At 29.5% G+C, this 25,324-nt stretch overlaps 1 protein-coding gene across 2 annotated transcripts in view; it reads left to right on the top strand.

The window, feature by feature from the left end:
• LOC107440526 (cell adhesion molecule Dscam1) overlaps positions 1-25,324 on the top strand; it is a 193,137-nt gene that overhangs the window by 55,484 nt on the left and 112,329 nt on the right. For both annotated transcript variants that reach the window (XM_087159008.1, XM_087159007.1), the window contains exons 3-4: positions 14,095-14,256; positions 19,609-19,758. In XM_087159008.1, coding sequence (XP_087015134.1) covers positions 14,095-14,256; positions 19,609-19,758 — 312 coding nt within the window. The remainder of the gene's footprint in view (positions 1-14,094; positions 14,257-19,608; positions 19,759-25,324) is intronic.

Here is a 25,324-nt window from a genome sequence, read left to right as displayed (position 1 = left end):
ATTTTAAAAGGGAACTAACTTTCGTTATTAGAACACTACATTTATTTCAAAAGTTGCAAATATCAAATAAATTTAAAACAATTTATAGTTATGGGCAAATATATTTGAATTTATCTTAGTGAACTATTCCACAAAGAAGAGTTAATTCTGACGCCTCTAGAAATGATAGAAAATGAAAGGAAAGCAGAACAAACGGCAAAGAAAGAAACATAAAAGCTTAGTTGAAGTAAAGATATTTCCAGATGTACCTAACCAGTCTACGAGTACTGGGAATCCACGAATTTAGTTCGACTGCAAGTCACGCGAACTTCAAATCATAAATGAGGGAAGATATGTATTCCTCAAACATTCGGGTGATAGATGTGGTTAATTGATGCTTTGTTTTAACCCAAATGCAATGTATCTGCTTTACACAAACAATATTTACCCGTTGCATGGAAGAAGCTTCAATTATTTCTGCGACCCAGAAAAACTGTGTCTTTTCCGATAGAAATTTGTAATTCAAATCACATTCGCTGACGTTTTTTTTTGTTGAAGTAACTAACATTTTATCATGCAAGTATGCGTGACAATAGAAATGAATAGAACATTTACTTGGATGGTTTTGGAAAGAGAAAGTATTGATGTTTTTATTTGAGTCGTTCTCTCAACAATTGTTTGGGTGCATTTTTAGTAATAATTAATGCATCAACAATTTTTATTTTATTTTCTGAAAGAAGTATTATTGAATCATTAAAATAAACAGTTGATGAATAGTAGCCATTAAAATTTAGGAACTAATTCTAATCATATGCGCTTTCTCAATAAAATGTATAATTCATTTAAAATGTTTTGCCACCAGTTAAGTTTCCCTTTTAAAATAAAACCAAAATAAGTAGGTTATGTTAAAAAACCAAAAAAAAAGGGTTAAAAATGTTTAAAAAAAATTAAGAAAATATTTTGGGAAACATATTTTTTTAAATATTTTCAAAATATTAGCTGGTTTTTAAATACTTACTTATGGTAAATTAATAATTATTATTCAATATTCAAGCGATTTATAATAATTGAAAATAATTAATAGTTACTGTAACTAAAGATTATAAAAAGGTAAAAAGTGATTGATATCCACTAATATTTGTCAGATTTTGAATTTTTTTCCCTTTTTCTGATTTAAATATTAATATTTAATCACAAATGCCATATCTTTTGATCGAATTTTAACAAGAACTCTATGTGATATTATTTTTAAAATATATAAGATTACATTAATTAATTATGTAGGATAACTCAATTTATATAGAAATAATTTCAGAATGGTTTCTAGTAATCAATTTTTTTATTTTTCTATATCAAATTTAGACTGTTTATTTTAATAGTATAAGGAGTTCAGGAAGAAAACGAAACAAGAAATTATAAATTAGGAAAATGAAAATCCACTGACGAAATAATGATAATAATAATAAACCACAGAGTTAGTAAATATCTACCACAAATCTGTAGTCAAACGTTTACTATTCGGCTAAGATTAGTAACGCATTTATTATAGCTTTTCATTGTGAATTTTGGGAGGAGAAATGCGAAACTTTTAGAAGAATTGAATGTAAAGACACCTAAAAGACGAAATATAAAGACTGAGTGCAGAAGATTGCGTGGCTCTTTAATTGAGTTTTTTCTTAAATAATTTTAAAAGTGCACTAAATGGAAACACCAGGTCTTTAAAAATACAGTAATAAAAACAATATATTTGATAGTTCCAGGAAAATAAAGATAAAATATAATCTAGAGTGTCTTCTTACTTTATTTTCTTAAAATTACTCCTGTAAATTTCGCTTCATATTAAAAAAACTCAGTTTTAATTTCATTATAATTTTGCATGAAGTCCCTGATAATTGATTTTCAGAAGATTTTCTGGCATATTTTACAAAAGTTTTACTACCTATTTTTCACGATTTTTTACTATTATTTTGTTAGGTTTTCATTGAAATCGTTAAGAGATTACTTTACTTATGCTGAAACATGCTAATAAACTAAAATTTGCTTTTAAATACTTTTAAATATTTGATAGAAATGCATTTAAATGTCTAATCTATAAGGAAACATATTGTGCTTTGTTGCAGAAAAAAGGATTCTTGTAGAGTTTCCTCGATGCCTTCTGTTTTAAAAAAACCAGAAAGCTTAAAACGCTACTTGAAAGATATTATAAAGTATACCTCATAATTATTTAAATTTTAATATTAATAAATATTTTTTTATTATTCATGTGATTAAATGAGGACAAGAAGTATAAAATATGTAAAAATACCGAAATATTGACTTATTTCATGTTAAAAAGTGCCAGTCTAATAATCTGCAAATAATTCAAAATGGTGACTTTAATAACAGTTAAAAAAAAAAGTAGATTGTTTAATGTGTCGTATGAAGTTAAGCAAAACTGCTAAAATTGATAGTGATAAAAGAGTAGCAATGAAATTCACTGTCAATAAATTAGAGTGCTGTTTTTTACTAACCAGTACAATCAAGAGTATTGTTCAAATATCATAGAAGACTTTAAGTTGTAAAAGAATAAAGCTTTCTATTTCTTATAAATTTTCTATGTTATCGATATGTTTATATAGATAATCAACTAATTAAATGCATTGTCCGTTAAAGTTGCAGACACCTTTCGACTGGCTAGAAAGTGTTTAAATTTTATTAGAATCTACATGCTAGATGACAATACAGGCTTTAGTAGTAGAATATGGCATTCACCATATTCCACATCTCATTTACATCGTCGTAAGTGTTTCATCGTCAATTAAAATTTTTAAAATTTTCCGACTCACTAGAATGCTAGGATGTCAGATTCGCTAAAATAACATTTCTTTCATAAATAATGTAAGTAAACATTTTCATTATGTTTTCCCCGACTGAAATTTTAAGCCTATTAAAGCCCCCCCAAACGGCCAAAAACTTAAGGGAGGAAGATAATTAAATAAAACTATGTTTTTTAACAAAATTATTATTTGTTCGTATTGTTCGTATTTGCTCGTATTTTGTTACGTATTGTAATTACTTTTATTTGTCCATTATTAATATTTTTATTATTTAGACTTTAAGAAGAAGAAAAAAGAAATATAAATTTCTTTTTTCAAGAAAACCCGTTAATTATCGTCCTGTCCGAGGACCCATGCCCCATTCCATACGCCAAGAAATAAAAATTAAAAGTAAGGGTTCCCAACGGATGGTTAAGAGCATGGGAAGAGATCCATGGCTGGCGATTTATCGAAAGAAAAAATGGTCAAAGACAAAGCCAGCCCCCCGTAATCTATATTAATTTTGAAAATAATTTGGCTATGGCTGATCGCCAAAAGACTGTGAGAGTTAATATAACCATACAACTGACACGGTTTTGTGGTGTGAAATGAAGAATAAAGAGTTATAAATAAATTCCGTTTTTGATTTTGTCGCGACAAGGAATTTATTAGTGTTACATTCGTATTGAAATAAAAAGTTAGCTGTTGCATTGATTGTTAAGAAAATAAGAAAATAATTATATTAGCATTTTATAAAGTGCAATAAAATTGAATGATAGATCTAATTTAATTAAATTTGGTTAAAAGTGGCTAAAAAAATTAATTTAAGAAATTGAAGAAATTTTAAAAGCTAGGAAATGTGCAATATCTATATCTATTATGTCGTCACGCAGCTAATATTATTGTAAACAATACCTTCAATGAGTGAAATATTCTTTTACCATAGGAAGAATAACATATACTTCTTAAAAATCTTTGTTTAGTTTCATGTTATCTTTTATGTTTTAAAGTTTTATGTATAATTCATGGAATGAAGACTATTCTTAAATCAGTTACGTATGCTTTTCTAACACAATACGACGTCTTATAAGAGATCTATTTCAATATGTAGTAGTTGCTGGAAGATACAGACTTTATGGAAATGAGAAAACATAAAAGTTCAGTTTTATTTCAAAAATATTAATATTTTCGAAAGAAAAGAACAAGTCGCATTCTTCTGGAATAGTCCCCAATGGATGTACTCAGTCTGTGAAATGAAAATATAAACTACAGATCCGGGTCTTTTGCCGTTTGCTTAGCGCTATCGTTTCCGTCCTCTAAACATATTGAAAACTAGTCCGATTTAGTTTAAAGAAAAAGTAGGTTTCGAAAAACATATTTTATTTTAAGTCCTCGCCGAGACTATACCGGGACCTGAAAAACTTTGAACCTATTGCAAAATTTTTGAAGCTTAAGCTTATGAAAGAGAAAGAAAAAAAAATAGAGGCCGCTGCCTGGGGAGCCGGGAAAATAAGAAAAAATAAAATTGAAAAATAGAAATTCTCGATGTTGAAAATCAACAAAAAGGATTCACAAAGCCACCCTTTTCTTGTATGCACTCACAGACATAGATATCTTACAAACATAGATATCTCATAAAAAGAAATTTATGTGATGTTCGCTTCATATCTTTCTTTTATCAATATTTTCCTGTTTTTTTATTGGTTGGCTTAGACACTTAAAATAGGATATCAACAATTTCGGAAAACTTCTTCCGTTGTTTATTCAGCGTTTTAAATGTGTTTGAAGGATTATTTTCGGAACAATTGTTGTATAAACGTCGGATAAATCAAAGTTCACTATAAATAATGGATACTCAAATATAACGAAACTTTCTTCGATCTTGGCGAAACCGCTTCCTGATATATTCTCCGAGCGAATATTTCGTCAAAATGACGAAATAAGTATCGTCACTTCTTCAAGTTTACGAATTATAACATAATTGTAAAAAATCATTTTATCATTCCATTCTTTTCAAAAAAGAATAAAAAATTAAAAATAAATAACTCGTATTTTGCCTAATGTATTTAACAATCACTTTGTCGTCTATCCCCATCTAGCTGGGATCAGTGTCACCTCAACAACACAAGAAAGAACAGAATTATAATTTACACACTCCCGAAGGTGAGCTGAACTCAGGATCTCCCTCATACAAGGGCGATTCCTTAACCTCAATACAGGAAGACACTTTATTTTCTTGTTTTAGTCTTCATTCTAATTTCGTCGTTCTGGTTAACAATCTCCCACAATGCCCTCTGATATCGTTTCGAGTAGAGGAAAAAATTTGCGAGCAAACATATATTTGTATGCAAGCAAATATACGTTTGAGAGTTAACGTTTCGTCACAAATCGTGTGATTTTGTGACAAAATGATCCTCAAAATTGGTGAAATACAGTTCAAGGATTACTGAATCGTCAAAAATGAAAGTTTTATTTTCGAGAGTGCTAACCGTCTGTGTATTTTTTTTTTAAAAAATAGTGTATCGTAACACTAAAATACCACTGCTTCACACCGGAATGTGTTTAGTAAAACACCAGCGATACTTATTCGTGTCATCGGTCACCAAAGATAGTCCCTGGTATAATTAAATGCCGGGTACATTTCTTTATATAACTTTTAGCCACTTATTTTGTTATTCATTAAACATCACCACCTCTTTTGGTCATGAATTATGTGTTCGGTGTCACTGAAATATATTATAACCATTAAAAATGAGGAACAGACTTCAAAATATATTTTACTTTACAATTTTAAGTAATATCATGCAATTTGGGATAAATGCACATAAAAAATCTTAAAATAAAATTAGTTTGCAAATTAAACATAGCTGTAGCAAAAAAATAATATTAAGACGAATTAGATTTAACTGAACATAAACTGATAGAAATCTTAATGTCGATTCTTTTTTCAAATTTCATTCCGGTTATTAGCGTTTTTTTTGTTTTCAGTATATTGAAGGGATAGGGATGTATATCGCTGTGAAGGACGACTTCTATTAAGCATTTTTTAGCTTTTTGTAAGTTTCAAAGTCGTGCCAAAAACATCTTAAGTTTAGAACGTTTCGTTTAATTGGAAATAAGTAATTGTTACTAAATAAGTAAACAGTTTATGTGGAAATGTCCAATCAACCACAATTAAAGTAGATAGACAACCTTGTATGTTTTTTGGCCTCCCTAAGGGTAATAACACAACAGTTGCTATGAGAATCATTCACGATGTTAATTAGATATTCGTAACTGTCTAAGATGGTTTAAGTTCTAACCTAGAACGTTGATCTTTTCGACTTGTATCGAAGAAAAATGTAATAAATTGGTGTGGAGGATATTAACTCACCCATTTTACGTTCTGCAATGCTGTGTAATCTAATTTTTATTTATTCCAATTGCTACGGTATTTAAAAAGTCGAAAAATAAATTATAATTTGTATCATGTAAAAAAAACACCATCCCTAGATATTTTGTTCAGAAACAGATTTATTTTGATTAATCCAGAGCAGACACTCTCTAGTTATTGGTTAAATGTCTGTTTATAACAAAGGGGATTGCATCATTGATAAAAAGTAAAATTTTATTAAAAATGCATCTGTTTGAATTTAGTGCAAAAAACAATATTATCAAGCACATGGATCTTACCAACCTTATGAATCGTATCGATCACGTGGATCTGATCGGCCAAATTAAGCATATCACTCATATTGATCATATTTATCTTATTGACCATACCATTTTAATTGACTGTATAAAACATATCAACCATATGGATCTTATCAATTATATCGATCTTATTGGCCATAAGAAATTTATCAATTATATTGATCTTATTATTCATGCGGATCTTACAGACCTTAGGGTTTTCAACGATCATATTTTTCTTCTTGACCATACCGATTTAATTGACCATGTGAAACTTTTAATCATGTGGATCAGGATTTTATCGCACATATGGATCTTTTTGTCCATAAGGTTTTTAAAGACTTTATAGATCGTATCAACCATATGGATCTTAACCACATGGATCTTATTGATCAGATGGAGCTGTTTGAAAATATGAAACTTATCAATCATATGGATCTTATCGAAAATATGCACCTTATCGATCATATATATTTCGTGCCTGAAATCTAGTATGACTTCGTCAAACCTCATAGGATAAGCATCGACGAACTTTGTTTTTAAGAGAGTGTTTGGAGAAAAGTATATAGTAAATCAAGTAAATTTTTGCCTTCAAATTGCGATAAAAGCTTAATTTTTTAGCAAATTCAGAATATATTTATGGTATTAATTTTCTTTTCTTCAATAATAACAAAATGGTATAGACATTCTCACGTAAGAATAAGAAATCAAATGTCTGCTTTAAAAAAATAAAATTGAATGCCAACATTTTGTATATACATTTACACTAAAATATTCTTTAGAAAAATATCTCCATTACTAGAATTAATTCGCATGTCTATGAGCACGCTATGAAATTCATTAGTGGCTATTCTCGGACATGACAAACATGGAAAAAATCGTTCCTCTTCTTTCAAAGAACCAATTTTCCTTACGAATCATGAATTAAACATAGATTTAATTTCTCCTGTAATTACAACTGCTCTAATGAAATAGAACACTTTAAACTTTGAGAAACTTTTGTTTTCGGTGCCGGTGCCGGACGTGGTGACACGGTATGTTGATTGATTTTTATCTCTAAAATAAAACATTAGTTGCGCAGTTGTAAAACTAATGAAGTACTTTAATCAATGCAATCATTTTAATCAATTCATGAGGAAAAACTGTATATGTGATCATGAAACTAAAAGTTTATTTTTTTTAATTTGAGCATACGTATGAAATTAAAATTTAATTTTTTTTTCAATTTTAAAGATAGATAAAAAGTATTTAAATATGTTGATATTACTCTTTTTTATTTATACGTATCTTAGAATTATTTATCTTTTAAATAGATATCATGTATATAACCAAATTTTAACTTAAAATAATGATGCAATTTTTCAGAAATTGTAAAAAGATAACCGATGCCCGTTGCAATACTACTCTGTAAATTACCATGCAAAAAAATCACATTGGCTTGCTTTTAAGGTTCTGGTCAACTGGTGCACTAATACATTGCAATTGCTACGAGCATTAAAAAGGATTATCCAAATTTGTTTTATTCTGTTATTTATATCTCTATACATAATGCATTTAAACACTTTCATAAAAAATTATTTAAGCTTAAAAGAAACAAAGTTTCTAAATTAACTTAATACTATCTCGGCATTAGTGATCATTTTAATCGCAAATAAACTTTGAGTATCGCTAGCTCCTAAAATAATTATACCAGCTTACTTGACTTTAGTGCAATTTCCTTTCTTTAAGAGATCTTTCAAAAGCATAAGTAATAAATTTTATTATTTACTGAACAAAATGAATATTCAATTTAGTGTATTTTAATTTAGTATATAGTGTAGTGTAATTTTAGTTAAGTGCAATTTAATTTAGTATATAAAATGAAGTACAATTGTCTAAAACGATTATCGTGGTCAAAATGACCGCAATAAAGAAATAAAAACATTTCTTTGAAAAAGCAAATTAACATTTCTTCTCTATTACAAATTTTTATTGGTTCACATGCCTCAGTACATCGACATTTTGAGAATGATTTTTTATACAATATAAAGATTCTCTTCCTATTCGCTATTACTCGCCGGACCCCAAAACTTTTAACTCATATTCTTAGAGATCACTTCAAGATCGGAGTTCGGGAATTGGATTAGGAACGACAAATTTACAATTTCTCCGAGCAAGGACCAGGATGGCCTGGTTGGTAGGGCACTGGGCCCATGTTCAAAAGGCCAAAGGTCTTATGCCCGTCAGCCAATTACATGTAGTAAATGATGGCAGATGCACGTTAAATTTGTCGGGACGTCGGGTCACAAAGTTCTCCGTGTTCCCATAACAAATCATGCCATTGGCGGTACTGACCCAGGAGTTTCCTTGTTTTCTTGGTAGGGCTCAAAATTACAAAGCTACGGAGTTGAACATTGGCTCCCTGCAATTAGTAAATGATAAAGATAGTTACAGATGTCCGCTCCTTAGTGAACATGTCGTTATGAAAATAATGAACCAGGTTCTTTGTCAGGAAAGAAATGTCTAGCAGATGTTTTTTCTTTGTATCTTGGAAAACTGCTCACGCTTTATGGGCAACATTCGTGACTATATTATGGCAAAAACGCAAACAGCTCCCACCAATTTCAAAGCTCTAACGTGCACTTCCCTTTCGAAATTGTAGAAAGGATAAGCAAAGCATTACTATATAACCGCAATAATAATTCTATGCAAGTAAAAATGTTGGTTGCTGTAGTTTTAATTTAAAATCAACTATTGAGAATGTGCCTGGATAGTGTGGTCAGTAGGACGCAGGGCCCATGTCCGAGAGTTCGTTGGTTCGAACCCAACCGGCCGAAGTCTCTCAGTGCAGTAAATGGTGAAGTCCTCCATGTTCCCATAAAAAAAAACCAATACCCCTGGGGGTACTGGATTGGAGATCGATCGTTCTCTGATTCATGTCAAAATTACGATCTGTGGATGAAAGAATGGATGTATGAATGGGTTCACCCTATAAAAGGGTATGACGTATGGGTGTGGAAGAATTTGAATTCTTGTCCAGATATGGCACCGCTGGAAAGCAAGATTAATCGCACCCCTCTGCCTGAACAGGCATACCAGAGAGAGAGAGAGAGAGAACTATTGAAAATTTAAAATTACAGAGGATCTGTAAGAAATTAACCATATTTAAATAATAATTGAGGAAAATACCATATATCTCCTCTTGATTGTGTTATGTCGTCTGCGTTTTGCGCAGAATTTCCTATTTCCCCTTATGTACTATTATTCTATACATTTAATGCAATAAAACCGATATCGTTGGTAAATTTAAGTTTAATTGAAAAAGTGGAGTTAAGCTTAAGAATAAGGAAGAGTGTAACTTTGATAAATTTTGACTATTTTTGCAAAAAGTATTTTTGAAGAAATACATTATACTTTTCGTTATAATTATGTATCTAACCATATATAAAAATCTAAGGATGCTGTTTTCCATTATTGTCGGAGCATTTTCATTGGCCGGAAAATCACGTGGTAGGATTCAATTTTACCTCTTTCATTTCCATATTGTTTTAGTTGTCATTAACTTTAAATTAACAACAGTTATAAAGGTATTGTTTTTGTATCCCTAATTTAAAGGTATTTCATGTACTGTTACTTAACACTACAAAATCGAGCTATAGGTTAAATACTCCAGAGAGCTCCAAAAATGCCCGTCAGTAATCATCATCATCATCTGTACTGCTATTATTACACTTTTTATTTAAGAGTTTAAAACAAACATAATTATTTATTTTTATTATTATTATAACGTATATCTGCATTGCATTTTAAAATTCATATGAGATAAGATTCTGCATTCATGCGTCTTACATTTTTTAAAACAAATTCTCTTATTAATTTCAACACAAATCATTATTTCAAAAGAGCATGCAAAACCAAAATTTTGACTGAAAGATTATTTTTTGAAGTTAATAAATAATAATAGCTGGGAATATACTCATTAAGAAAATACTAAATTTCCTTGGAGTCTGTGTGGCATCGTCTGTCTAAACAAATTATGTTGTTTAAATTCCCCTTTTTAGATGCCGTTCGATTACGCAAAAAAAATCTTGCCACGAATTCCCTTTCAGAATCTTTTGATAAGAAGCTGGACAAGCCGGAATTGAGTAATTTTTCATGATATAATTGCAGATATACACCGAAGAGCCCTCCATCTATAACAGTGGGCACGCCCAGGTTTTTATGGTTTCTCGCCCAGGAACAATGTTTTCATGGGGCACATTAGGACCCATAATCGTCATAGAACAATCCCTGACGTCTGTAAACTATTTTAACATAGTTGCAGATCAGGTTCACCCATTCATTGCAACAGTTTTTCCTGCGGGGGATGGTGTTTAGCAACAGGATAATGCACCGGGTCATAAGGGTTGAACCGTCATGGATTGGTTGGAGGAACATTCCAGTGACTTTCAAGTCATGTCCTGTCTTCCAAATTCACCTGACCTTAATCCAATAGAGCATTTGTGGTCCTACTGGGAAAGCCAAATTCATGCTGCCACGCTACCCACTCGCAATGTGAGGGAATTGCAGAACTAGTTGGTGACCGCTTGGTACCAGATACCTCTGACTACATATCAGCACCTTGTGGAATCAATGCCATGATGGGTGCTAGTAGTTTTGAGGGCTGAAGATGGTCCTACATGTTATTAGCATGGTGGTCATAATGTAATGGCTCTTCGGTGTATATGTGTTTCTAATGGCCAACACCCAATGTCCTCCTAGGGAAATCCTTCGTTCAAGAGTTCGCCATAAGATAGAAAATATAATTGCGAAGATGCCAATTTGTAGGTCGTCTGTTAAAAATACTTGTCTTTTCTACAGTTAATCTCATTTTTACTACATTTATTTTTAATTAACATTTTTAACAAGCGATATACAGTCTATCATTTTATTAAAATTGAAACTACGTTTACATTTTCTTTTATCAATTTAGTTAAACGTATTTTTTATTATTTCCATGAATTTGTCTATTAAGATCTAAAGCAGTTATACATTCAATTTTCTTAATGAAAATACTAAAGCATCTGAAAAGATATACACGTAGGCTTTGGTTTGCGATATTTAGAGTAAGAAAATATTCTTTCGAAGGAATAGTTGACGCTGTTGTTCGAGAGTATAAATAAATAATGCATATGGTTCGTAGGTATGGAAAGAATAACAAACAAAAAAAATACAAATAAAAACTTCTGTCGATGCTAGAAGAATCTCATAAATTTTTAGACATCTTAGGGAAAAAGAAATATAGGAGAGATAAAATTCATACTAGAAATCATTTACAACAAGTATTTATAAAACAAACTGTGATGATTTCAGAAAAATAAATGCAAATACAATCTGTTTTCTTTTTAACATTCCTTTTTGATGAAAATGTACGGTAATATTTATTGGCGTTCTTAAACTATTTATTGCTTATTTGTTTTGCTTCAGATATGCAAATTGAAATGTTTTGTAAAGAAATGTCTACATGGAATACTTTTTTTGAATTTCATTAAATTTTAATAAGACATCTCAATGATAGTATAAACTTGAAAGTTCATGAAAAAAATTCGATTTTATTCTTTAAAATCTTAAGAAAAATATTTTGAAAGTTTTGCATGTCTGATTTATTCTACAAAGTATATTATTAAATAAACACATTTTTGAGAATATTTAAAATATTAAAATGTTTTAGACATAGATTGAAACATTACAATATTAATAGCTTCACGTAGTCACTGTAAATAAAGTAACTTTCAAATTTATTTTTAGTTTGCTATGCTTGATAAATAATTTGACAGTATTTTATAGAAGTTGTTGTCTTTGTTTCTAACGACGCTTGCCAATACCAGTAAAACCTGATTGGTATAACCAAGTGAATTTGAGGCAGAAGGTGCATTTCCTGTTTTTCAATGGAGCTATCTAGGGCCAAGAATACGGCTTTAGTTACACACACATGCCAAAGCCCATTTTTTTACTGGGCGGACAAGTTCGTACAGTTGTTCACCGACTATTTATTCACCCACAGATCGCAATTTTGACCTGAACCAGAGAACGACCAGTCTCCAATTTAGCACTACCAAAGGTACCGATTTTTAATGGAGGACTTTGGAACTAACCAGGTCATCCGGCACCTCCTTATACACGTTAACAGTATTATTGTAAAAAAAAACACATTTTTTTTAATAATTGGTTATACTATTTCTCTATTTACATATATATATATATATATATATTTTTAAATTCCGAGTCAAACATAAAGGTTAAAAGCATTTATCTATGATTTAATAGTTTAATATCATAATTCAAAAAATGTTGTTAAAAATATTGCACATCTGGAAATGTAAAGCACTTAAATTGCCTATAATTTATAAAAATTAATTTATTGTTAACAGAGTAAATGGAATATTGACTCAGGGGAAAATTGGTCGATTTATTAAGTTAGTGACGTCTGTGATTGTTAACGTCGCAAAAGAACTTTTTTGATGCAAGCATTGACATCAATGTATTGACAACAATGTGTTTTTCGCATAATTTAAACATTATCTACTTTTTTTAACAAATGTTGTTTGCAAACATGTTGGCGATAAATGTTAATCATAAAAAAAGACGACGAACGCCATAAAAAGACATGGCAATAAAAACACGTAAGATCTATTTCAAATTTACAAAGATTGTTTTTAAGTTATTTGGCTATTTTACTAATACTAAATGATTATCTTGATATTTCAGAAGAAGAAACTTTCGATTTTAATTTTTGTTTGACATAATTTAATTCATGCAAATATTGTAATCAATTTGCATTTAAAAAAAATACTATGATTACATTTAAGTGAGAGAAATTGAAATTATTATTTGAAGTGAAACCAAGTGACCATCTCCAAACAGACCTCCAAAGTAAGTTGAAAAACTGTCCAGTACAAAATAGAAAGAAAAAAATTAAAAAAAACCTTACTTCACACGTCTCTGCCTCTTTATTTCGTGTTTCAAAACACACTGCCTTTGTGCCTGTTAAATTAATGAGTTTTGGTTCCTCTTTCATTTTGCCTAAGTGTTACAGAAAATCTGATATTTCAGAAAATTTTGCGTTTTGGTGATTGCTGATTTTGCCGGTAGTAATCGATATTTATTGAAACGCTTTGTCAAAATTTTAAAGGAATTTTTTAAAAAAAAAGAATTTTAAAATATAATCTTTAAATTCTTGGCTTCACTGGCAAAACGGCATTTTTCTTAACTTTGAAATCGGTGACTTATAACTGTCTTAATATTTAGTTCAAAGCTTATTTAGTCTCGTAGTGGACTGATCATTAAGGCACGATTCTCAGTAGATCACCGAAGTCCACCATCATTGCTGTTAATGTGAGGGAAACTTTTATCAGCCTGCAATGTGACCAAGGGTGTGAGGTATTGGCCCTCGTTAAACTATTCTACCATTAAGTGCTCAACTTCCATCAGGCTACTGGAGGGGCTGCCATCTACTCTGCAGAGAATCAAAATTGTGATAGTATGTTTTCGGATCATCTTTAGGGATGCTTCGCCAATTGCCCATTGTTCAATTCGTAAATAAATATAATTGCATCAAAAGTTATTCAAATTGTCATTGTGTATACATGTAATTTTAAATTGTCCTTTCTAAAAAGAGTTTTTTTTTCAGTTATCAAGCAAAGGTTTGATCCTCAAGTATATGATGATTTTGTTGTAAGAGGTAATACAGCTGTGCTCCGTTGCCATCTCCCAACATTTGTTCGAGAATATGTGTCTGTTGATTCATGGATAAGGGATGACAAGCAAGTTCTGAAAAGAAACGATATGAGAGGTAGGATATTAGAAAATATGTGCATTAAATTTGCTTTAACAGAAGTTTCAGTAAATAGAAAAAGGCGCTGTAATGATACAGGTGATACTTACGCGGAGTTAAGAAAAATGACCAAAATTTTTGGTTGTTGACCTCCACCAGTGAAAATTGACAATCGCATTGTTGCTTTGTAAAACATCCGAAATATACACTAGGTCTAGTTTAGTGCCACTACCCGGTATACAATTACCTAGTGTGCCCTACATCAATGTTTTTTAAGGTTCGGTGCCACTACCCGGTATGTATTTAACCTGTACTCCGAGCACTGATGTTTCTCCTAATCCATCCTCAACAGAGATTGAAATATTGAATAAACTTTGTGCATCTTTATTCAGTAACACAAAAAGAAATTTAGTACTAAATATGATATAAACAGTATAGAATCTGCAGATCTACGGCTCTGGAGACGCTTTTGTTCTGCAAGACAGAGTCATTAATAAACAAGATACTCTCAATCTCAGCAAAAAAAAATAATAATAAAAATTTATTAAAGATTTGCGTTCAATTTAGTGTATATAATGGAAATGATACATTTTTATGTATTTTAATATGCATTTTACGTATTTCTAATTTCATCTTATTCATCTAATATTTTTAATTTATCTAATATTTTTATTCAGTAACACAAAAAGAAATTTGGCTCTAAACATAACATAACCCCCGTTGAATCTACAGATCCAAGGATCTGAAGACTGTTTTGTTCTAAGAGACAGAGTCATTAATAAACGAGGCACTCTCAATCTTAGTAGAAAGACAATCAAAAATTTCATTCGAGAAGCTCTTTTCCGAATCTTTCAGAGAAAACTCTCTTCTGCTGCAACAAATTTCTCCGAGAAGCGCCCCTGCTTTACAAGGCTGCCAAGATACTCTGCAATTCCATTAAACATTAGCTTCGTCCCTCTCAGCCACGGACCCTGGGGAGGTTCGACCGATAGATTCAGAATTACATCCTCTTCAGAAAGTGAACTGCTGTGTCTTTGCACAGCATTTCCGTGATCCAAGCACTGCCAAACCCTCTTCTAATTTAGTTAATGCATTATTTAGACTTTCCGCACAAAGAAGAGAGGTTTAATAAATTTCACACAAGAAATTCGGGGCATGTTATTATTAAATATTTAAACTGTGTTTCTTTTAATACATATAGTCAACAACTATTTTTTAAAGGATATTAAATAACATTAATAAAAGTCTGTATATTTAATAAGTTTGTTAATAAGAATTCTATACGTGACGAAATACGTGACGAAATGTCTCGTTTTAAAATTTTAGCACTGCCCCTTTCATAAAATAATTTTGGATTTAAGCATCAATGATTGAGAACAGTGATAGTAATATTTGTTTTTAAAGTATTGGTGCGTTATTTAGACTCCTACTTTAAGGAGATAGGTTAATAAATTCCATTCAATAAAGTAGGCTGTATAATATTTTGCTTTAAATTTTAACCATGTATCACATACTAAATAATATCTTGCAATGTTCATAAATTTTGCTTTTCAAAAGGACTTTAACAATATTAATAATTAATAAAAGTTAGGCATTCTCTAATAATGCCCTCTCTATTTATGAATTTTTTTTTATATTTTTGTATTTGGAAGAGAAGTTAAGAACATTTACACAGTAAATAAATGCCAAAATATTATGTTTTCATTTTAATAGTATAGCCATTTTTTTTCACCAAAAAAAAAAATTCTAAATATTGCTGAATCATATTTTGGCAACACCTTAAGTATGAGAATAATGTTAATTCATAATCAATTTTTCTAAATTTAGTTTATTCCGCCTATTTGGTAAATTCAATCTTTACTATTTATTGTTGACAAATAAAACTGAACGTATATAAAATTATTTCTCCGATAAACACTCAAAAAACACGGAGAACGAAATCCTATTAATGAAATATATGGTAAAAAGAAATAATTTCGGTAAGAAAAATGTACAGTATGTAAACCATGTATCTCATGTATTTAACCATGTATTTCATACTAAATAATATCTTGCAATGTTTATGAATCTAGTTTTTTAAAAGGACTTCAGCAATATTAATAATAAATAAGAGTTATGCATTCTCTAATAATGCCCTCTCTATTTGTGAATTTTTTTATATTTTTATATTTTGGCAAGAAGTTAATAACAATTACACAGTAAATGAGTGCCAAAACATTATGTTTAAATTTTAATAGCTTAGCCATACTTTTTTCACCTAAAAAAATCTCTAAATATTGCTGAATCCTATTTTGGTAACACCCTCAATATGAGTAGTAATAATGCTAATTCATTATCAATTATTCTAAGTTTAGTTCATTCTGGCTATTTGGTAAATTCAATCATAACTTTTTATGATTGACATATATAACTGAACGTATATAACTAATACCATTGAGCCATAAACACATTAAACTTTATTCTGTTTTCTTTTACCATGCTTTATTCTTAGTGAACAAATGCTTCAAATTGTATTTAAATTTTCCGGAATTAATTTGTCAAGTAGACATAAAGTAGATTTTTTGTAAAAATAATTCTATTTTCCCTTACACAGTTGTCAAAGATCTTAATTCTTCCTATTCATGTATTCTTACAACGTTTTTATTGATTATTTATTTATTTACTTATTTTTTGTTAATCTGGGTGGGAGACAACATTCAGAGCATTATATGTTACAAAAATAGCACAAATTACAAGTTCATTTTAAAGCTATCTATCACATTTTGTTCGAATGTTCTATTTAAATTTCTTTTTAGAAAATATAACTTTAAAAAAAATATGTAAGACGCATCGATTCTTTTGGAATTACTTTTATCCAAGATGCAGTAACATAAACTACTATAAAATAGCCTTTTTTCAGTTTTGATACACGATTTTACGGTTAGGTTTCAGATTTGTCTGATTGTTACTTTGTGCAGTTGGAATCGACCACTTTTTGCAAATCGTATTTTAATAAATCTAATTTCCAAAAGTAGATTTTCTATTCAGGTGCTATTTGATGTTTCCTGTAATTTTTTTCCAAATCTAACACGGAAACTAAAATTTATTTCTTATAAATTAAGCTGATGATATAGAAGTTATAATTATATATCTTACACCTGTATAAAAATTTCACACACATAAAAGATTATTGTAATTTCAAATTTTAGTTTATTGGAAGTTTACTGAAACACGATTTTGATAATGATAATAGTCTTATATGAGGGGATCTATTAACGACTTAAGATATTCGAACGTCTTGACCACCAAAAATTTTCGAAATTTCACTAAGAAAAAGCTGAAAATTCTAACTCTTTAATAATTTGAGCGATTTGTTCTAATAATTTAAGTTTAAAAACATGAAGATAATTGCCAATTTTTAATGTTATATCTAATTCAATGAATAAAGGAGGTGCATAATATTTTTATGCGAATTAACCAATAGTTTATTTTTCATAACAGTAGTACATTATCAAAATATTCTGAGTTGAATCACAATAAAATTTAAGAACACGTATTTTAAGAACTAAGATATGGTTTTTCTTGGAACGTAACTGTTATCTTATGTAATTTTAAACATTTTTTCTTATTTTTCAAGCATTTATGAAACATTTTTTTCTGCATTTAATATCAATGAAATGGTTTGTAGAAAATTGAAGGTGGTAGGAAATAAATAGGTGCAGAAGAAAAAAAAGTACCAAATTAATGTCCAATAAATATCACCCTTAATATATTTTTATCAAACTTGAGAATTGCTAATCAGAAATAAAAGCAAGAAAATCTAACAACATCGGAGGTTGCAAATTAATATATAACTGAAATTCAGGAAGAAAAAAACGCTCTCGGAATCTGACAAATTGCACTGCGCGAAAGTGCACGTCGATGCACTTTAATCGGTTGTTAAAATTTGAAGGAATTTATATAAATTTTCCTTCAACTTCTCTCTGTTTTCTCTCGCGATATAACCTACCTTGTTGTTATACGAAAATAAAGAACAATAAAATATGGTTTTATAATCTGAGCTAAAATTTGGTGCTTTCATCATTCCTTGGAACATGGCTTAACACTATTTATTTGGTTAAGCTTACTTTTCAGTTTGTATTTTTTACAAAATGTGTGTCAATAAGAATTGATTTATTGTTTATCCTTTTTCTTTAGGCCTCTCTTACAAAATGAACGAGAAATAGATATTTCCAATGTACTCACTCCTATGACACACTTCAATGCACTCACTCTTCAATGTAACATTCCTTCCTTACTTGTGATTGGTTAAAATATTAAAAAAAACATTTTTTGCTCTTTCTAAGATACTTGTTATCATGACTAAGCGGAGAAATAAAATGGAGGCAAAATTACCATTCCTTATGGCAATGTACTTTCTGGTTAAAAAAAACAAAAACATATTTTCTGGTTAATAAAACTTAAAATTATAGTTTGTATTATCACACGTAGAGAAATAATTAAAGAAAAAAGAAATATATGAAAAAAATTAACTAAGCAAATGGTTCTTATGCCATGCTCTAAGCTGTCATGATAAAATTACCAGATTATATCATACATTATAAAACCATATTTTACAGTAAATTTTACCAAAATCATTACCAAATTCCATCGGTAAGAATGACCAAAGTTTTTGGAGTTACCATAAACCAGAAATATGGTACATTTTATCATATTCTGATAGTTTCGAGCATATTTTTTTCTCTCCTTGCTTATGTTCATGTAACGCTCTTCAATGTAACACTCTTTCCTTACTTGCGATTGGTTAACATTTTAAAAAAAGAAATTTTTGCTCTTTTTAAGATACTTATTATCATGACTGAACGGAGAAATAAAATGGATGCAAAATTACCATTCTGTATGGCAATGTACGTTCTGGCTAAAAAGGACAAAAACATATTTTCTGGTTAATAAAACTTAAAAATATAGTTCGTATTATCGCACATAGAGTAAAAAATGCGGTAAAAAAAACTTGAAAACTAAATTTAACTAAGCATATGTTTCTTATGCTATACTCTAAGATGTCATGATAAAATTACCTAATTTTATCATACATTAAAAAACCATATTTTACTGTCAATTTTACCAAAACCCTTACCAGAGTTCATCGGCAAGAATGACCAAAGGTTTTGGTGCTGCCATAAATCAGAAATATGGTACATTTTACCATATTCTGACAGTTTTGAGCATTTCTCTCTTTGTTTATCTTCTTTTCTTAAATATTATTTTTTATAAGAATTCTAAAAATATGTAAGGTCACGGATCTCCCCGAGAATATAAAAAGTAACCGTTTTCAAATTGATAAATTTATCATTTCAAAATGAAAAATATTTTATTCATTTTATCCTTTAGGCAGTTCTTACACTGTGCTCAATTCCGGAGAACTTCTTATTCATGGTGTGTTGGAAAAAGACACTTACAGGACATTTCACTGTCAGACTCGTCACCGCTTGACTGGAGAGATGGTTATGAGTGTTAGCGCTGGAAAAATTGTTGTTACAGGTAATTTTGGTTTAACGCTTTTTTTTTTTGTCAAATAAATCGAGAACAAAGAAATTGAATCGGTATAAAGGAAAGTTCTTTCGTTGTGAAAAGGTTTTATCCTCCTGAAAAATGAGAGAAAGTATTCACAGATTGTTATAATAAATACTTTCCTTTTTTTTGAGTGTCTGGTTCAGAAACTAAAATTAGAATCAATGCAAGTTCATAATCCTAAATCTATTTTGTTTTATTAATAAATGATAAAACAATTCCAAGATAAAAATAACTAAAATAAATATTGTTTTCCCTTTCTCAAAGTGCGATTTTTAGCAATTGTTAAAATAGTACGAAAGATGTTTCAAAAATACCAATACATATGTTATTTAAACTATGAATACATTAATTGAAAATATATTAGCATCTAATCTGTCGATAGAGAGAAATCAGAGTTTCTAATTCATCAAGAACTGTGAATGAAATGGTAGGCATTATATTTTAAGTAATATTTATGCCTTAATGAAATAAAACGTATATTAAAATTTAAGCTGAGATTGCAATTTCAAAACATTGCATTTGTTTTAAAAATGCTTTCGGGAAAGAGGGAATACACATGAAACATTTATTCACTTTAAAAAAAAAGAATGAGAAACAGAAAAAAATTGTAAAAAGACTAAAATAAATGTTTTAAATCGCATTTTTCCCTTGAAACGTTACTATTTATTGACTTATAAAGAACTGATATTTTAATTATTTATTTATTGCCAATGAGCTGCACAATCGGCCTTGCCGATGAGCAAACCTAGTGCGTTCTCCAGAGGTGGTATCCACTCTATCAGGACCACCACAATGGGTGAGATACCGTTGGTCATGCTAATTTGGACGTCTAGTTTCTGCCACACTAGATGGCAGCACCGAGACTCTATTTGGATGCTAAAGTGCACTGGGAATTTAATTTTGCCAGAAATGCCAAGAGCCAATAAGGCACTCCAGGGATCTTATACATGCCGCATAATCATACGACGTGCCGCTGAGGATTTTCTGCAACCCGAAAATCCGGTGTCTGGGCCGGGGATCGAACCCGCAGACTTGGGCTCAGAAGGCTGACGACAAACCAACTGCTCCACCCAGCCACATATTTTAACTATTGTTTTAATTATTGCTTTAATTATTATTTTAATTATTGTTTTACGCATTTTGGACCCGAAAAAAAAATGTTAAATTGTAGAAATGTACCTTAAGTAAACAGTGAATCATTTATGAAACATTACCTATTAAACAACCTATTAAGACATATTAAATAAAATAATTAATACCTATTAAATTAAATAAAAATCAGACCTTTTAAATAAATTAAAGGTTTGACTGTTTGCTTCTTGATCAAGTGTCAGAAGTGCACTTTCGGCCTGACAAATGTGCAACGTGTACTTATGCAGCAAGCACAAATATAATTTCTTGCTTTCACCTCAACAAATGAGATGAAAATTTTCTGATATGCTATATTGGATACCTATCAACATTTGTACTATTTCTATAAAATTTATACTTTTCTCATGTATTTTTCATTTGAATACTTGAATATTTCACTTGAATCTTACTAAATAAAATACATTGAATACATCATTTGAATCATACGTGGAAACGTTACTTGCAGAAAGTAACGAGTAAAGGTACAAGTACTTTAAGCCAGAGTAACGAGCAAAAAGTTTTGATTTTGAAAAGAATCGAAGAAAAAAGTAAAATTAAAGTACTGGTACAAAACAAAAAACTTAGCTATTTTAAAGTGCATTCAGAGGAAATTCAAAATTCAAAGTAATCGTAAATTTCGTTACAAAATGAAATTACTTAAATTACTCAAATTAAAATTTTATTAAAAAAGCAAAAAAAGAAATATTTAAAATGCATTTGATTTTAATTTAAAAGTATAAATTTTTAAAATACAAGAAAGTATTACAAAATTCTATGCAAATATTAAATGTTGAAAGGTACCAAACGAGAAATCAAAATGCAATGTTTGCATATAAAAAGGAATTTTAAATTATGCTCATTTTTTAAAATAATTAAATCTTTCGAAATTTTGTTCTTAGTTTCAGAAATTTTAGTAACGAATTAATTTGTTGAACAAATTCGATAAAATTACAGTTTTTGTTTAAAGAAGTAGGAAAAAATAAATTGTATTCATATACAGGTAAAATTCTTTAAATCCATAAAATTCCTAAAAATATATCACCTTTTCGGGAAATTGCAACGCTTAAAGATGCTTGGAGAAATAAGTTAGCTGTTAAAGAATACATAATGCAGTAAATTTAAAAATTAAAGAATAAATAAATGTCAAATACTGCGGAAAGAAAATGTTTTTAAAGCTAAATTTTTTTGTAAATATTTCAGAGAAAAAGTATCAATTTTTTTCGACATTCTCGTCACAAATACTTGTACTTTTTCAAAAAACGGTAATACAAAAACAAGTAATAGTACTAAATCTAACAAATAACGACGTGCAAGCGTTACAAGTAGCAAAGTAAAAGTATTGCCATGTATGTATGTTGCTAGATAAAATACTTTGAATACTTCATTTAAATACTTTAATAAAAATAAATTTTGATTGCTTAGAATCAGCATTCTGTCTAAAAGTAGAGAGTGCCAAAAGAGGTATAACCTAAGCATTACTAACTTGGCATATAGCAGCTCAATATAAAACACGATATTCTAAAATAAGTAAGGAATTTCTAAAGCAATTTTGTGGGACAGAGGATCCAGCCGATTATGTTTCTACAATTTCGTCATCATCAGTTTGATTGTACGGCAATCTGATCATCAATGAGCACCGACTACATTTACATGCTACTCAGAGAGAAAAAAACATTTCTCCACGCTTAATAGTAAATGTCAGTACTCTTAACGAAACTACGAGTATAATTCAGGTTACTAAAAACAAAATATACTGCATTTGAACAATTTATTGGTAATTTCCTGCGCATGTGTGTAACGGTTTACCGGAAGTTCTTGTTTTCTAAAATATACTTATTAGCACACATTTAGTTAAAATTACAAAACTGGAAAGTAAATTTAATCGACTAAATTTTTAAGCCATGCTCAAAGTAAAAAAAAATTACCATCCTTTTTTAACATTTACCAAGTTCAGTAATGATTAAAAGAACCATATTTTGTAGTTAATTTAACCAAAATCATTACCAAAAGGCATTCGAAAAATTTCTGAGCTTTTGATGTTCCCGTAGAGCCAGAAACATGGCAAATTTTATCTTATGCTGGGAGTTTCGGCAATTCTCTTTTTTCAGCTCATACATTCTGGCTGCTACCTATCGATTTAAAGTTTAGTGATCCTCTAGCCATAACCACTGATAAAATGTACTTCAAAACGATCGTTCAGTGCTCTTCTTAAGTACTATGCGATTACGAACGAACGAAATGTTGAACCTGCAGTGGTATGTTCGTACTGCGATGAAGATGCTGGCAGTGATCAGGCATTTGGGTGATCATAATTTTTTCTAATTTTATTTCAGTAGACAATTTGTAAAATGCGAAAATTTCGGCAAAGCACTTTTTTTTCGAACGAAGGTAAAAGCAACATATAATAATTAAATATGAAGCTTGAGGGAAAATGTTTTGAGGTTGTTTCAAAATGCTTAAAAATGCCAAATGCTTAATAATGCCAAATGGCGAAGCGTTAAGCATATATGACTCGGTTTGAAAATTATTTTTTCTCTATTTCTAAGAGAATCATTATCAAAACAAAATCCCTTAAATGAAAGTGAATTAAATGAGAAAATATGTCCTCAATTAATTTCAATACGACAGTACCTAGGACAATTTTTTTTTCTCCTTTAAACGAAAACAAATAAAAAATAAATATATAAAGCTTTTCCTTTTGTTTATATATTATTTATATATATATATATATATATATATATATATATATATATATATATATATATATATATATATATATATATATATATATATATATATATATATATATATATATATATATATATATATATATATATATATATATATATATATATATATATATATATATATATATATATATATATATATATATATATATATATATATATATATATATATATATATATACGCTTCAGCTGGACAATGCACAACCGCATTACGGCCATACTGTTCTGACCTTCTTTGACACGGAAAATGTTCGCCTGTTGCCCAGGCAAGCACGCTCTCTTGATCTCTCAAAAGTTGAAAACGCCTGGACAATGTTTGTCAAACGATTGCCACGTCATCTTTCTTTAATCACTACGATCGATGAATTGTGACATCATGTTGAAACTGCATGGAATGCTGTACCCGTACATGCTTGCCAATCTCTGCTTGACCCGATGTCCAGGAGAATAACTGTTTGTTATTGCTGCCAGGGGCAGCTGCTCTGAGTACTGATTTATTCAGGATATATATATCTAAATATCCTGCAATAAATATCATTCCTTTAATTGCATTCCTTCCTGGTGTAGTAATTTTAAGTAGTATATATATATATATATATATATATATATATATATATATATATATATATATATATATATATATATATATATATATATATATATATATATATATATATATATATATATATATATATATATATATATATATATATATAGAAAAATATAGAAAAATTTTAGGAGAGACCATCAAAACTTCTCCCTGAGACCGGGTAAACCTCCCCACCAAATGCCGTAAAGATCAAATAAGGAATCACGGAAAAATATCAAAATAAAAGAAATATTAACAAAACAAGTAGAATCAGATGCACTTGTACAAAACAAGTAGATTCAGAAAAAAAAAACGATAGTTCAGAGAAAAGCTATGTATATATACTATAACTATCTTTTAAAGCTAACTGTTTTTTATGATATAAAATAAATTGCAAATTTAAATTTAAAGCATAATTTTTCATTTATATAAAATATCAAAAGTTATATTATTCATATTTTGTAAATTTCTTTTTACACTTAATTATATCAGTAGGCATAATTTTTTTACTCTAAATTTCATTCATCGATCTGGTTTTTACGACGCCAACAAGTGCCTTTTCCGCAAAAAGAAAATGACACTGAGTAAAATTAAATTCGATTCGCGGAAAAACACCTAATTTCGATGTCAATTTGGGGTAAAACCAGTAAGAACGACCAGCCTCCATTAACGATCATTTTACAGTGAAACAGAAAGTGGTCGCTCCCGAGAGGTTTCACTGTCTAGATATATATTTAAACGAAAAAGTATAATGTGTGTATTTCTTTTCTTTGTGAAGTATGTAGTCATTATAAGCCTCAAAATGTTTTAGAGTAATTGTTCGTGAACGAAAAAAACAAACAATTATGTGAAATTTTCCACAAAGCTCCACCCAAAGATATTAGATTGTCGTAAGGGATATTTTGATTATATAATAAAAAAAGTACGAACTTAGATCGTTTTAAATCACAATGAAATACTTTATTTTCTAGACTCAATCGCTGTTATTAATATGCAACCTGAACTCTTGAAAACCATGGCGAGCAGAAAAATCTGAACTTGAAATATATTTCAGGTTATTCTTTTC

The sequence above is a fragment of the Parasteatoda tepidariorum genome, chromosome 3 (assembly GCF_982258835.1).
Source record: "Parasteatoda tepidariorum strain Cologne lab strain chromosome 3, Ptep-v5.0, whole genome shotgun sequence".
Classification (NCBI taxonomy): domain Eukaryota; kingdom Metazoa; phylum Arthropoda; class Arachnida; order Araneae; family Theridiidae; genus Parasteatoda; species Parasteatoda tepidariorum.
The sequence above is the reverse complement of the archived record's forward strand: the minus strand, read 5'-3'. Positions and strand labels throughout refer to the sequence as shown.